Source organism: Trachurus trachurus (assembly GCF_905171665.1).
Source record: "Trachurus trachurus genome assembly, chromosome: 12".
Classification (NCBI taxonomy): Eukaryota; Metazoa; Chordata; class Actinopteri; order Carangiformes; family Carangidae; genus Trachurus; species Trachurus trachurus.
In genome coordinates this window covers 20,644,841-20,660,095 of record NC_139908.1, presented here as the reverse complement: position 1 = coordinate 20,660,095, position 15,255 = coordinate 20,644,841, and the positions used below count along the sequence as shown (strand labels likewise).

The 15,255-nt window shown below is 40.2% G+C and overlaps 1 protein-coding gene across 2 annotated transcripts in view; it reads left to right on the top strand.

Annotated features, from left to right (window-relative positions):
- The window catches only part of LOC310994712 (protein unc-13 homolog B-like), a 65,537-nt gene extending 51,137 nt beyond the window's left edge, over positions 1 to 14,400 (top strand). The window contains exons 22-40 of one of the 2 annotated variants that reach the window (XM_083983498.1): positions 325 to 414; positions 631 to 768; positions 901 to 1,031; positions 1,192 to 1,277; positions 2,588 to 2,714; positions 2,843 to 2,939; positions 3,136 to 3,279; positions 3,934 to 4,011; positions 4,270 to 4,347; positions 8,343 to 8,431; positions 8,512 to 8,658; positions 8,969 to 9,092; positions 9,205 to 9,258; positions 9,406 to 9,483; positions 10,022 to 10,169; positions 10,410 to 10,466; positions 10,700 to 10,792; positions 10,900 to 11,059; positions 11,892 to 14,400. In XM_083983498.1, the coding sequence (XP_083839624.1) occupies positions 325 to 414; positions 631 to 768; positions 901 to 1,031; positions 1,192 to 1,277; positions 2,588 to 2,714; positions 2,843 to 2,939; positions 3,136 to 3,279; positions 3,934 to 4,011; positions 4,270 to 4,347; positions 8,343 to 8,431; positions 8,512 to 8,658; positions 8,969 to 9,092; positions 9,205 to 9,258; positions 9,406 to 9,483; positions 10,022 to 10,169; positions 10,410 to 10,466; positions 10,700 to 10,792; positions 10,900 to 11,059; positions 11,892 to 12,177 (2,205 nt within the window). In that variant the 3' untranslated portion in view covers positions 12,178 to 14,400. The remainder of the gene's footprint in view (positions 1 to 324; positions 415 to 630; positions 769 to 900; positions 1,032 to 1,191; positions 1,278 to 2,587; positions 2,715 to 2,842; positions 2,940 to 3,135; positions 3,280 to 3,933; positions 4,012 to 4,269; positions 4,348 to 8,342; positions 8,432 to 8,511; positions 8,659 to 8,968; positions 9,093 to 9,204; positions 9,259 to 9,405; positions 9,484 to 10,021; positions 10,170 to 10,409; positions 10,467 to 10,699; positions 10,793 to 10,899; positions 11,060 to 11,891) is intronic. The other variant, XM_083983499.1, reaches the window with a different exon arrangement.
- The last annotated feature ends 855 nt before the right edge of the window (positions 14,401 to 15,255 follow it).

Genomic DNA, 15,255 nt, shown 5'->3' with positions numbered 1-15,255 from the left:
CTCTGATAGTTGATAATGATGTTTACCATAGATAGCGATGTATTGTTGCCTACTGTTACTGACCTATGACTTACTGTATATGCAAAATTGAATGTTCTTTTGTAGGAACTTATTTTTCATTAATTTGAAAATCACATTAACATTCTCAGAAAAGAAAGGCTATTGATCTAGTCAGTAAGAATATTTTTGAAAACGACTTTTCTTCTGCAAGTAAAGTGGTCTCCATGCTGTCCTCACTGATATGTACATGTCTGTAATGATTAGCATTATCAATGTTACTTATTATTAAATTATAATAATTATCCTCTTTTTTTTCTTTCACAGAACCACTTCCCTGCCAGCAGCAAGGATCGTCTGCAAGATTTGAAATCCACTGTGGATCTCCTAACCAGCATCACCTTCTTCAGGATGAAGGTAGCAGCCAACAGCATTTCATGAATCTGCCTTTCTTTTTTACTGAAGTTCCTCTCTGTAGGATCTCAGTAGTGGTAACCTTGACTTTTAAACGGCGCATTCAGCTGTAGCTCGGCCATAAAGTCACCATGTGGTGTGCGCTACCATGTCTATATGGGGCCAGTGATCGTTTGCAATCATTCACCGCCAGTGTTGCTATCTCCATCTGGTGTTCAGGTCCAGGAGTTACAGTCTCCACCCAGAGCCAGCCAGGTTGTGAGGGACTGTGTCAAGGCCTGTCTCAATTCGACGTATGACTACATCTTCAACAACTGCCACGAGCTGTACAACAGACAGTACCAACCTGTGGACACAGTGAGTCACACGCAAAGTATCCAGCTGTATGTAGTGAAATAAAATGGAGTGATGATGAGTATGAATCCATTACACTGAGCTTCTACCAAGGCTACACCTAGTGACTGACGTGTGTTTCATTTTTTAACCCAGAACAAGGAGGAGCTCCCTCTGGAGGAGCAGGGTCCGAGCATCAAGAACTTGGACTTCTGGCCCAAACTCATAATGCTGATTGTCTCCATCATTGAGGAGGACAGAAACTCCTACACACCCGTGCTCAACCAGTTAGTAGCTGACAAATATTCACCAAATCTGTATCTGTTAATACTTGATGTCAATGCTTATTGCGATACTCATGTTGCTTTGTTTGATGTCTGAGATCAGTAGGATTAATCTTATTTCGATGTTATTCATATATTTGTCAAACTGTCGCTCTTCTCCCAGATTCCCTCAAGAACTGAGTGTAGGGAAGGTGTCAGCAGAGGTCATGTGGACATTGTTTGCTCAAGACATGAAGTACGGGATGGAGGGTAAGTCCCAGCCCCAGTCTATTATCCCTCTCAAGGTCTCCTTCTTTGCTCTATCATCAACAGACAGTAAGTTATCATCATTTCTGCAGAATTGATTTGATCTCCTCAAAGAAAGCACATTTCGCTTCAGAATGAAACTCATTAGTTATTATATCCTTCAATGCCACCATTCTGTAGCTTCTTCCACCATATGTTCCACATAGTATGTTTCTGTAGAGTAGTATCCTGTGGAGTCATATCCTAGGCTTTTTTTGTAGTCATATCCTGCTGTGCAGGTTTTCAGAGGTGTATTTTATCTAAAAGAAGAGAAGGAAACTCAAAACCAGAGAAGAGAAAAAGCCCTGGTTAGAGTAGAAATGGCCTGAGATGAAAAATTCTGCAGGAGAAATGATACAATGGCAAAGGAAAAGTTAAAGATGGAAATGATAATTGTGAAGGGTTGGAAAGCTGCTTATGTCTCCCAGGAGCCTCCCTGCACTTTTTCTCCACTGCACTGTACTGCACAGAAACCACCAGTCCTCAGAGACAGCCAGCTTTTATCCCAGCCCCTGTCCTCAGGATGAATCTCCAGCACAGAGCGTCACTGTAGCAGCCTCTACTGTACCTTCTCAATCGTCATTAATATTGAAAGTGATTGGAAATGTTGTGAGTGATTTTCAACAAATCCTGAGAGATATTTCACTACTGAAGAGTAGTCATTTTTAGATTACAAAATAGATACTCAAGTGCTTGGTTAAAATTGACTTAGGCTAATCATTATAAAATGATTTATTATTATGCAAGAAAATCCCATTGCTTTCTGTGAGTGCATCTGAAGTTCATATTAGCACATCTACAGTTGATTATCTATTATCCAGAAATAGAGCTCTTTGAGGGCACTACGTCATTTGCTGTTGAGTAATCAGTTAAAAATTAAAAACACGGGTGGAGGTACACATTATGTGTTTGCATTATATCCAAGAGTGTAAGCTAATATGTGTCAGTCTTAGCAGGATTGACTTAAATGTACTCATTGCTCTTGTCTCTTAATACTAATCAAAGTTCATCTTAATCATGTAAAGGCATCTTCTGTCTGTCCTCTTATTGGTCGACTGGCTCTGTTGGCACTAGTTAAAAAAGAAGATTGATATCATCCTCACGTCTTTGTATGAAATTCTGTGTGAAACTCGAGCCAGTGGCCAGTTGGCTCAGTGTAAAGACAGGACGCAGGAAGGAAACAAATTTGTGAATGGTTGCTTAGTAAAGAGGATCAGATTCTCCCTCAGTCTCATCAGAAAGCTCACAGCCTCTTCGTGTGTTTGTATCTGCAGAGCACGAGAAGCACCGACTGTGTAAGAGCACCGACTACATGAACCTGCACTTTAAGGTCAAGTGGCTCTACAATGAGTACGTCAAGGAGCTGCCGAACGTTAAGGATGTTGTTCCCGACTATCCCTCGTAAGTGACATACTCACTCATATGCAAAGAGACATTACACTACATTTCTATTATGGAATTGATTGATCCATAACTCCGGTATTGATTACAGTAACTGTGTGACTGTGCTTCTTTATTTTCCCTGGTAGATGGTTCCTACAGTTTGTGCTGCAGTGGTTGGATGAAAATGAAGACGTGTCTATAGAGTTTATGCATGGAGCGCTGGAGAGAGACAAAAAAGACGGAGTAAGAAAACTGAAACTGAATTTGATGTTTTTTTTTAACTCTCCCTATAAGGTTAGGTTCTCATAGACATGAAAATAAAAATATAAGACTAAAATGAGACTACTAAGGTCCAGGCACACGTTTTTAATAGTGTATAATTGTGAATACTGATTATAACTAACTAAATATTGTTGTTATGTGTTTGTTTCTGTCTCAGTTCCAGCAGATGTCTGAGCACGCTCTGTTCTCCTGCTCAGTGGTGGACATCTTCACCCAGCTCAACCAGAGTTTTGAGATCATCAAGAAACTGGAATGTCCCGACCCGAGCGTCATGGCTCAGTACAGTCGCCGCTTCTCCAAGGTAACCCCACTTCATCAGCTGGGGCAACCAATATCTGCTCTGCAGTTCATCACATTGGAGGCACTGGATTTGGATTAAGGATAAAGCTCAGAGCTCTTATACATACAGTAGTGTATAACTTCTTTAATAGTTGCTGGATATAACTTAAACATGTTTTTTTTTCCCTAATTAACTGATTCTTGGTCAGTTTGATTTTTTACTTGCTGAAGCAGAATCTCACCTCGATTATTTTCCTTTCTTAGAAGCACAGTAATAATTGAAGGATATTACAGTACAATTACAGCATTGTCTGGAGGGACATTCTCTGTTTTGAGCAGGCAATTTGATATTACCTTATTAAACAGGAATGTTGAATTGGATATAAACCTCCCCTCCTGGGAGAAGGAGGCACAGCAGGGTTTGGAGTTTTGGGTTTGTTTTCCTGTAGGCCTGATACAGTAATACAGTGAGACACAATTGGGATTTTTTTAAACATTCAGAAGAGATGATCCTTGGATCATGCTCCCCAGAAGTGTTATATGTTCCACTTGGTAAACACTGTGAGTGGTTTTATTAGTTATAAAAGTCAGCCATTGGATTTGAATTGTTTGAATTTAAACTAGAAATTGAACTCACACTTACTCTTATTGTTTTTCTTCCTCTGTCTTTTTGCAGACAATTGCCAAAGTCCTTCTGCAGTACAGTGCCATTCTGACCAAGAGTTTCCCCTCATATATTGACAAGGAGAAGATTGTAAGTTGTTTCTGTGCTACAATTGGCCATTTAAATGTCATTGCTGTTTATTAATTCACATCACATAGTACAAATTCAATCACATTCCTGAGATGGTTTTGACACCTGGCAGCACCTGGTCTCTTGTCACATTAATCTTATTCAGTCTTTTAGAACATTGTTTTAAATTTGAATCATGTTTAAAAGTTGAATAATTCCCTGCTCCATTAGTTTCATCTCAGTGAACCCTGTATCTGTGTTCCCTGTGTCCTCTTGTAGCCCTGCGTCCTGATGAATAACGTGCAGCAGCTCAGAATCCAGCTGGAGAAGATGTTTGAGTCAATGGGTGCCAAACAGGTGAGAGGACCACCCATTTTAACTCATTAGCACTCAACTACTTCTAACTTAAAGGTGTATTCATTATTGAGGAATAAAAAACGCAAGCTCTAATCTAAACAATTTTGGTCATGTAGCCAAAAATAGAATTTCAGTGGTTGTTGCTTCTACATCAGCTGTGTCTGTGTGGTATCTTGTGCATCAGAGAGCAACAGAAGAAGCGCAGGTATGTACTGTACAGTAGTAGTGGTGGTTTAATGAGTTGACCGGTAGACTGGATTAGGAAATAGTTTTGACTTTTCTCAAGGCCGTAGTAGATGTTGTTTCTGCCGTGAATGTCATGTCACCGGCAGGTTTTACGTCCTCCTGTGCCGCCCCGGTGTCTGATGTGATGCTGTCAATGGAAGCAAATCAATATTGACAGAGATTAGCCCCCCGTGCGGCCTAATAGACCAGAGAATATTGAGACAGAGACTTAATTTAATCACGTCCTCTGTGTCAGTGTCCTAAGTGTAGCAGCAGTTAGGACAATCAATAGACTCTCTGTCAGCTGCAACCTCTCTCTGCTCTGAAACCGTATACCACGCTTTGCATATACTGTAGTGCTTTATCATATTTATAGTAGCTGTAGTGTAGTATTTTTGTTAGCTGTGTTCGGTGTAGCTGGTGTGTAGCTGATGGAAACAGTAGCTCAAGTTTCAACCAGTGTGTTCACTTTTACAATTAAAGCAAGATGAATTGGTGGAAGAAGAAGGGGAGGAGGAGGAGGCAGGAGAGGAAGAGGTAGGTTCCTATTCTAGTCCAAGTAGGGTTTAAATAGTCACATATGTCCATATGAAAGTACCACTTAAACAACATGATGAAGTAGTACATCCCAGTATTGATTATTCCTTCTCCTGGTTGGACAGCAGGTCGTAACTAAGGATAAGGAAGCAAAGGCTCTGGTGGGTACTGTAGATGGTAGCAGAGTAGATTCACTAGTTGCTAGACTTAAACTCACTGTAGTGATTATTTTAAATTAGTTAGTCGCTAGTTCATATCATGGAATACTCGTTATACTTTACACGAGTAGATCCTGATTTCCCTCTTTAGAAAACACAGTAGCTCAACTGTTCTAGTGTCCTCCAGTCCTGTGTTCATGAGAATATTAGTAAGAAGTACTCTGCTTTTGGAGTTGTTTGCATATTTTGCGCTATTTTATTGTGTGTTGGTCTGTAGGATTATCCATGCATCTGTAAATCTGAAGTAACAGTAGCTATGTTATGAAAAGGAGCCCCTCTCTTTTCAGATTATTTTGTAAGTATTCTGTGTTTAAACTCAGTCTGAGTAGATGAAGAGACGGTCACCTCCAGGAGAAGCAGCACTACTGGAAGATGTAGGATGTTTCATTTCACATTTTGAGTTTTTCATGGAAAAAGTCATGGAAGTCACAGGATGTGACTGCTGCAGCTCTCCGTTAAAGCGCAGCAGAGTCTCCAGTTTTGAACAGTGGAAGTGGTGGAATTTTCCTTTGGTGGCTGAATTTTGTGTTGACGTGTGGAAGTGCTTGTTGATGGTGGGGTTGGGGTTGATGTGTTGGAAGTTGAAAGGCTGCAACATGTGGGAGATCAATTGAGTTTGTGTCTATTAGGTTAGTTGCTTGACAGCACAGAGGTAAGGATTAAGATAAGATAAACAGTGGTTTCGTGGTCAAGAATAAGATTACAGTATTTTCTTCCTATTGTGTTGTTGATGCAACAAGTCTTTTTTTTTCCCTAGGGAAAATATTTTAAGAAAAACATCCATACATTTCGATGTTTTTATTTGGTTACCAAAACCTCTTTTTCCAAAACGAACGAAACAAAGATCAATTTGAGCTTTTGATTGGTTCATTATCTTGATGATAATGAACCAAAGTTTGTAGTACATCTGCAAGTAATACAGGAGCATAATTTAAAATTGCGATCAAATATTTATAAATTGTCACACATGAGGCACAAGCCAAAAACAAAAATAAAGTGTCATTTGAAAATCTTTTGAAAGAGAAAATCATCAACTATCAGCAAAATGTCTTCCTGTCCAGTTTTAACTTTACAGTCAGGGTAGAATGTATTTTTTTGGTTGAGTGAAGTCACAGTCATATTTTTTATTTCTTTTCTAGCGCAACAATAACAAGCTAGCCTGGCAGGCAAGTTGACTGTATATGCATGCATGTTTTATGATACATGCATGCATATATGTTTATCTCAAATGATGCATCTGTAATATTTTCTGGATATAAAATGCACCAACGTGAGCACACAAATGAATCTGTTGAATGTTTGCAGAAATAGCTTCAATGAGAATTAAACTTTAACATTTTGTGTTGTCTTTCACTGCCACTCCTAGTTTGAGGAGAGTGATGAGGAGGAGGAGGAGGAGGAGAAGGAGAAGCAGGAAGAGGTGGAGATGGAGAAGGAAGTAGGGGAGGAAGGGGAGAAAATTGAGGTTGAGGTTTGTTGCGGCCTGAAGTGGTTTTAACCTGATACATCGTGCAGAGTCATTCTTCTTCACCGTTTCCTTGTTCTTCCTGCTCCCAGCGGCATCACAGTGAGACTCACTGATGATGCATTTCACTGAAACAAGGCTCCCCTGTCAATCCCATGGTGGACTTTATTGTGTCTAGCTGTTAACAGTCACCCGTGTTGATTTCCACTTCCGACGTTTCACTTTCTTTCAGTGACACTTTCCCTGCTCTTTTCCGCCAAACTAACCACTCATCTCCCCTCTAACAACAGTTATTTCATAAAATAATCTGTTTGTTTTGATAGTTTCTCATTTTTATTTCTTGTTTTTAAATGTCACAACAATCATTGCACACAAAGATGGATGCACCGGTGGAAAAGGTAGGTTACATACATATATAGTATACACACATCTAGGGTACATCTGCTGCTACAGCACTTTGTGTCATGTCAATTGATCGTGCATAGTATTAAATTAAATTCAAATTCCAAATGAGAAATGACAGTTAATTGAGGTTGTCCTGCGTTACCCTCTACTTCTCTCTGTGCTGCCGTAGATTGAAAATGCATTTGAAGAGAAGAAGGTGAGTGTCCGCGTACGCCGGACTTCATTCATTAGTACACCAATGCGCGCAAAAACACTATGAGGCAAAAATTGAAAAAAACAAAACACATTCAGCACATTACACACAACACAATCCATTTCTAGCTGCCTTTTCCTCCCCTGAAGCCTTCCCTCCGCGCTGCACTAATGGTGCTACGTAACCCTGACAGCCCATGAATCAAAAGGCCATTGGATCATTGACTTAATGAGCCGCACTATGGGCTTCATCCATATGGTTTAGCTAACCCTCGGGGCTGTGCTTATTTAGATGATGCCACTGTGTACCTGTGTTAGGTATACTGGAGGTAATTCATGGATCTTTTCCCCACTTGTTCCCTCAACCCCTGTGCTCGTGAGACTCGCTGCTTGTACACACGGGCTTCTCTTGCAATGTTAAATGTTTTATTTTTCTTTTCAATGTGCTCCCATCGATAGTTGGAGACTGCAGAGAAAAAGGTGGGTTTATGCAGACATGTGTTAAATATTAATCAGACTACTACAGTCATGTGTGTGCACAGAAAACAAACATTACAGTACAACCTGAAAGAAGCCTGAATTATGAAGTTTCCCTCTCATCCTCATGGTGTGTAACGTGTGACAAACTGGGGTTACACAATGTAACAATTCTGCCAGAAGCTGCAAATAGAAAGAATCCCTTTTATGAACTCCTGGGAAAGGTTTTCCTGGTCCTCAGTGGAGGGGGGACCTGCTGCATATTTTCTCCCTTGACTGTAATTATTTTTTCTGCACATTAAAATCTTGTGGAAGCTCAGGGAAGATTGTACAGGTAGTTTCTTCCTGTCAACATATTCCAAACTTCTCCCTTGACTCTGCTGCAGTATATACAATAAAAGGCGCTCCTTTGTATTTATGATTTATGATTTTAAACCAACACCTCCTGCGCTTCTGTCTCGCTCGTCTCTCTGCAGATGGACAGCGAGGCCAGCGACCTACTGAACGACCTGCAGGCGAAGCTGAACAACGTCCTGGATGAGCTCAGCAGGACATTTGGGAACAGGTACTCTCCAGCATCACACGCACTCTACGCACATCAATAACACCACGTGCTTATTGCTCACCATTATCTTTCCTTTTCAGTTTCCAGAGCCGTATCAACGATTGCATGCGACAGATGGCGTCTCTTCTGTACCAGATCAAAGGACCGTTAAACGCCAACAACAAAAACCAGGTGGACGGCGACTCTGACAACATGCTGAGACCTCTAATGGATTTCCTAGATGGAAAGTGAGTGGATTCAATACAATATTAAACTGAGTTCTCCTTCCCGCTCTTAAGAATATTGAAACTAGTTCTGTCTATTAAAAGTTTCTGTCGCCTTTGGCATTTTTTCTTTTGCTTTCCTTTTTTTTTTACATAATCAGCATGCATACACCCTCTTAAGTTAAATAAAAAAATCTTAAATTATATATTTTTTGCAAATAGCATCAGTTCAGGGAAACAACACACCTCATCACTCACACCTCTACGGCCTGTGCACCTCATTAATCTGCGTGTTTATGTATTTGTGTGTGTGTGTGTGTGCATGTTTTTGCAGGCTCACGCTGTTCGCCACTGTGTGTGAGAAGACTGTACTGAAGCGTGTGCTCAAAGAGCTTTGGAGGATGGTAATGATCAGCCTGGAGAAGACTATTGTCCTGCCACAGGGCAACGATACTTTTGTAAGTCTAATGCTTGTTTCTTTGTGTACTTCAGCAGTCGCTGAAATTGACTTTTAAACGTCTAAATGTAACAGAAAGTAACCACACAGTTGTGTTGTTGTTTTCCCTTCAGGGTGCACAGATCCTCTCAGCTGCAAAAGAACTTGGTCAGCTCTCCAAACTCAAGGTACCGTAATCCTTCAGACATTTCGACTCCATGTTAAATGGAGCTCGGTGTCACTGAAGAAATAACCGTAAGATGACTTGTTGAGAGTAAGTGCATCTATTTTTATGGAGCTCGCTCACCTCTTTTCTCATCATCTGGATTGTGCAGGATCACATGGCAGGGGAGGCTAAGAGCCTGTCTCCCAGGCAGTGCGCTGTCATGGACGTTGCACTGGACACTATCAAGGTCAGTTTATACCACAGGGCTTTGGTTTCATCAGGGTGCGGGGCAGACGGGTCAAATTAGCTTCATCAACTATTCATCCATTAATCAGGTACCAGAGAGCTGAGGTAGTCAGCTGATTTTAAGTGGCCACCACAAAGTGTGAAGAGGATGGAGCAAATGGAATGAGCAGTGAAGTTTACAAAGCAACTGATTAAGAAATGAATTTAGATGGATAGTTTTGGAAAAACGCTTAAATATTCAGCTGAAATGGTTTTCAAATGAATCACCAGGAAATACAGACATTTTTTCCACAAAAAATGATTTTAACTGTTTTCAATCATGAACCTTATTTTGAGAGCGTTTGCTGCCGTAATGACTGATTGTATTTGGACTTGTGTAAATGTCATATACAGTAACACCAGAACAGTTTTTTGATGATAACCAAAGCAGATAAACCAAAATAACTTTCCTTGATTTAAAAATTTTACAAGAATATAGTTAAACATCCCAGATGTTCCTTCAGATGTTTGCATGGACTGACCCCTGGTTTTCTTTGCAGCAATACTTCCATGCAGGAGGCAACGGGCTGAAGAAGGCGTTCCTGGAGAAGAGTCCTGAGCTGTCCTCGCTGCGCCACGCTCTGTCCCTCTACACCCAGACAACAGACACACTCATCAAGACCTTTGTCACCACCCAGCATGCGCAAGGTAGTTCAGGCCGCTGCCTAAATGATGCATCTGAAGCAATTTGCGGGTCAAAACCTATCCCATAATAAACCAGGAGAGGGCGCCAGCTGAACAGTGTGTGTTTGATTAACAAGGCCTTTGACTGAATATTCCCTCTTTTAGGTCTGCACCTGTTGTGTGTGTTTAAAATGTTCCTGATGGTAGAATTTGTTGACATGTTATTGCTGTCTTCTCTTATCTCCTGTGCTGCCTCTGTGCCAGTGCACAATGGAAAGGGTATTAGGTTAACCCCCAATGAAAAAATACAGCCCAGCAGGGGTAGGTTACATTGAAATCATCCACCAGCCTTCCTCTCTCTTTCCCCACCCACTCTCCCTTTGTCCATTTTCCATCGTTCCGTCCGTCTGAGGTGGACAGATCACCCCCGACCCCACCTCTCCACCTGTTCCCTCCTGTCATACTCACTCTGCATTGTAAATCAAATAAACTTTTTTTTGTCTTTATGAGATGATGCACACTGATGCACATAATGTGGGTGTGTGTTACCTCAGGTGCAGCTGTGGACAAGCCAATAGGTGACGTGTCCGTCCAGTTGGAGCTCTACACTCACCCTAAGAATGGGGAGCGGAAAGTTACTGCCAAAGGTCAGTTTGAGCTTTTCATAAAATCATCACAGAAAATGTGGAGTTTTTTTGTTTTGTTTTGTATAAAACAACAATTACTCACCTGATGACATGGTTCTTCTCCACAGTCATGGGGGCCAGTGATTTAAAATGGCAGACATCCGGCATGTTCCGGCCCTTCGTGGAGATCACCATGATCGGGCCTCACCTGAGCGACAAGAAGCGCAAATTCCAGACCAAATCTAAGAACAACAGCTGGTCCCCCAAGTTCAATGAGACCTTCCACTTGTAAGTTCTCTAGCAGGCCTACCCACCTGTTTTATTTTATTTATTTATTAACTGACTGATTTATTTATTTATTTATTCATTAATTCATTTATAAGGGTGCAGCCTGTCAGGAATTGAACCAGGGACCCTCTGGTTAAATCATTTTTTCTAACAGTTAATGGATAAAGAGACAACTGGATAAGTGATAAGTTAAGAAATTGGAAATGTCCTTAAGTTACATAATTTTTTTTTTTTTTTTTTTTTGGGGGGGGGGGGGGGGGGGTTGTTGCTGTTTCCATTCAACAGCATTATTAACTGTCCATGGCCGCATATCTATAATATATAATATATTTCACACAATTTAAGCCACATTAGGCAGTTTGGTACGTTGAACATAATTGCGCATTGTACTTTTTTCTAATATCATCATTATCATAAATGTTTGATTCATTTTTTATTTTTAGAAGTTATTTTATTGATGAATGATCGATTTAATATACCTGACTTGTATCTTATTTTTCCTTTAGTTTTCTTTCTTCTCCTCTGTAATGCACAACATCACCAAAACAAATTTGTCTTGTTTGAAATGTCCTTATTCTGATTCTGATCGTGAACACTAGTCACTCCAACTGGCTATAAGATATTTAGATATTTTAAGAATCTACCGTTCAGTTCTCAGGATGATTTAATGTGACATCAGTAATGTCAGTGTTTACCAACATGGTTAATCTGTGACACAACTGGCGGCTCAGTGTGGGATTTATCTTCCTACTTAATAAATCTAGAGCATCTGGTGCAGCTTTAAGTGGACTAACCTGATGCCGTGTTGTGTAATGACCGTGTGTTTCCACAGTGTGCTGGGCAACCAGGACGGCTTCGAGTGCTACGAGCTGCAGGTCTGCGTCAAAGACTACTGTTTCGGCCGTGCGGACAGAGTGGTGGGCTTGGCCGTCATTCAGCTACGAGACGTCATGGAGAAGGGCAACTGCGCCTGCTGGTGCCCGCTGGGACAACGCATCAACATGGACGACACCGGCCTCACAGCCATGCGCATCCTCTCCCAGCGCTCCAACGACGACGTGGCCAAGGAGTTTGTGAGGCTGAAGTCGGAAACGCGGTCAGCCGAGGAGGGCAGATGAGGAGAGAGAGAGAGAGAATGAAAGAATAGAGTAGAAAATCTTCTGATTTCAGAATATGAGAAGGATCTCAGGAGTTATTCTCCTCAGCTTTGCCAAGTGGACTCTTTCTCAGACCTTTGATGTGTCTTAGCTGCTGTTGACTGTCGGGTTGCGCCTTGCCAAGCTCACTGACACGCTCTCTCACCTTCACCATCTGGCTATTTTGGACAAACACTCAACTTTTCCCGTGTCCCTGAAACACTCACATTATTTACAGAGGTACTGTACAGCACACAACCACACAGACACCGGCTCGCTCAACCCTCACACTCACCAGCTGTTTCACCGGGCAGTGACCACTCAGCCACTCAATTAACCTCTGTGTGTGTGTCTGTGTGTGTGTGTTTGAACCCCCATGTCCCCATAAGCTGGAGTGGCACAGCCTCAAACGGAGTAACGGAGGATGCTGGAGAGCCAAACAAATTCCCAAACCTTCCAAGTGTTGTCGTGCAATAACCCCCACCCCCCCCCCACCCCTCTCTCTCAAACTGTGGCCATGTGTTCGATGCCTTACACTGTGCAAACTGTGAACGTGTGAAGTAAAGGAGTCTCTTTGAACGCCCTGCTCCGTAGCTCCACTGTGATGGTTTGAGTCAATGTGATAATGCTGTACGGTTTATCTCGTGAAGAGCTCTTTTGTCGGACTAATGAATGAATGGCTGGTAACTAGGAGACAGCCCTAGTCAATTATTGAACCAAGTGCAAAAAAAGATTATTAAATGGTTCACTGGTTAATCATGTACAGAAGATGCTTCAAGAGAAGGTGTAGACATTAATAACCAGTGATTTTTACCCCTGGATTTGAAGGATGGATCAGTTTAATGTGTGCCTTGCCATGTCGAGTTTCCATTTATTTTCACATGATCACTATATAAATCAATAAGAATAATTCAAATCAAAACCTAAATGAAGACCAACAGTGTTGACATCCACTGTCTATATTGAAGGAGAGTCCTGCTTTGGCCATATTTCTTTATAAGCTCAATTAACAACTCTTGGCTCACGTGGCCTAGTGCATTTTATTTATTTTTTTTATATATACATATTTATTGTTGTATTGTGCTTTTCGAAGCTCATGATTTAAAAAATGTTGTTTACTGCTTGGAACAGACACGTTTGCCACAACAGTGTGTTTGAGAATTTTGCACAGTCTGAGCGAGCTGCTCCTGTAGCGTCGCGATGAGTTTAAACACCCTCCGAATAAAGTGACAACCGAGTGTTTTGTTATGAATTTAAAACCGAAGGTGATGTTTGTTAATATAATATTACAGGTTGAACTTTCAGGTAACAACTTTTTCTTCCTAGGAAAAAAAAAATATATATAGCTGAACATTTGGTAAGGAGCGTAGGACTATTTATGGTTTACATATCTCTTCCTGCTCTGTTTTCTTCTACTCTTCTTTTAGTGGCCTTATACAAAAATATGGAAATCCTTTTCTTTTTCTTTTTTATCTGTGTATTTCCGTTGGCTCTCAGTAATGAGAACCGGCCACTGTGTTTGCCCACAATGATGTCAAATGAGGTTGTTTTTCTTTTTTTCTCCAAGTGATGTTCCTTATCATTTTGTACTTTTTATCTTTGATAATATTGCAATCGTAATTATATCTAGCTTAGGTTTTCTTTGCCGTCTGTTTTATTTTGTGTCACGTTCTGTAAATATTTCTTTTAATCCTCTTTAATAGTTGGGGATGATGTCAATCACTGTAATATAAGATACTTTTGAATTTTCTGGGTGGAGATAATATGCAGTGAGAAGTGTGCCAGTGAATTTGTTCAGAACCGATGGAGAGATATTCCAATGTTACACTTAATGAAGGGTGGATTTTGCTATAATATGAGAAACCTCAATGTGTGCACATTTTAAACCAATCACACCATGTAGAAATCACTAAGTCAGACTCCTCTTTGTTACACCACACTAACCCTTGTGCATAATTTTATGTTTTTGCTTTAAGAGGGCAAATATTTCATAGCCATTCTGTAATATACATGTTCCTCGTGCCAAGTTGCCAATGTTCACTTTTGATCTTTTCTTTTTTTTTTAATTTCAGCATTTTCTAAATTTGTTAACCCTTGCACTATTATTATTATTATTATTATTATTATTATTATTAAATCACTGCAATAGTTAAAAAGTACAGTATCAGTCACAGTAACTGCATTTGTGTGATGTTTTCTTTGTATTGTCACAACTCTGAACTGTTGTTGTCACCATGTAAACATTCCAGTTAATGAATTTTGTATAAAGTATTTGAAGAGTATCTATAAATGTGTCCCTGTGTGTTTGTTGTTTTTTCACAATGACATGGCAGATTTTTAATGGACTATAGCATGCAACACAGCCAATGAATTTTCAGCCAGGTTATGGTCATATTGATTTAACTTAAGACTGTCCCACCTCAACTGTTTCATCTTTCAATCTTTTACAAACTTTATCTAACTTACATTTTATCCACATTTTCTTATCTTAGATACACTGAATGGACATGGTTTACTCATTCACAAAGTCACTTGGGCATTTGATCTTAACTAAGTAAATTAATTTTTATGCCTTCATATCAGCAACAACCCTAAACCAGAGCTGAGGGCAGATTATTTTCAGAACTACTGTACATCTGTCAGTCTCATTCTCAGAGACATGATATCTCAGTGACATCACGAAAAACACATTTTTAGTGGGGCATTCTTACTGCAGAAAACAAGAAACACACCTTCTGAGATGTTTAAAGTCTTATTGCAAGGTTTCATTTGTTGTATACTCTAGAGTCTATGGACCGCTGGCCTCAAATATGGGTCAATATCATTTTCAGTTTGTTATATGACGCACATAAGAAAGTCCAAAGTCTGGAGTTGAAAATCATTCTTTGTAAACGTGTATCAAAAAAACTGAATCAGAAATCCAAGTTTGCAAATCTGTAGAAAAATAAAAAATATATTTGTTTGATTTTTCCGTATAGTTTCGTAGGTCAAACCAAAATCTTGCAGAATGCTTCCACCGAAGTTTCTAAATTAAACTAGAAATGGCAATAATGATTCTCC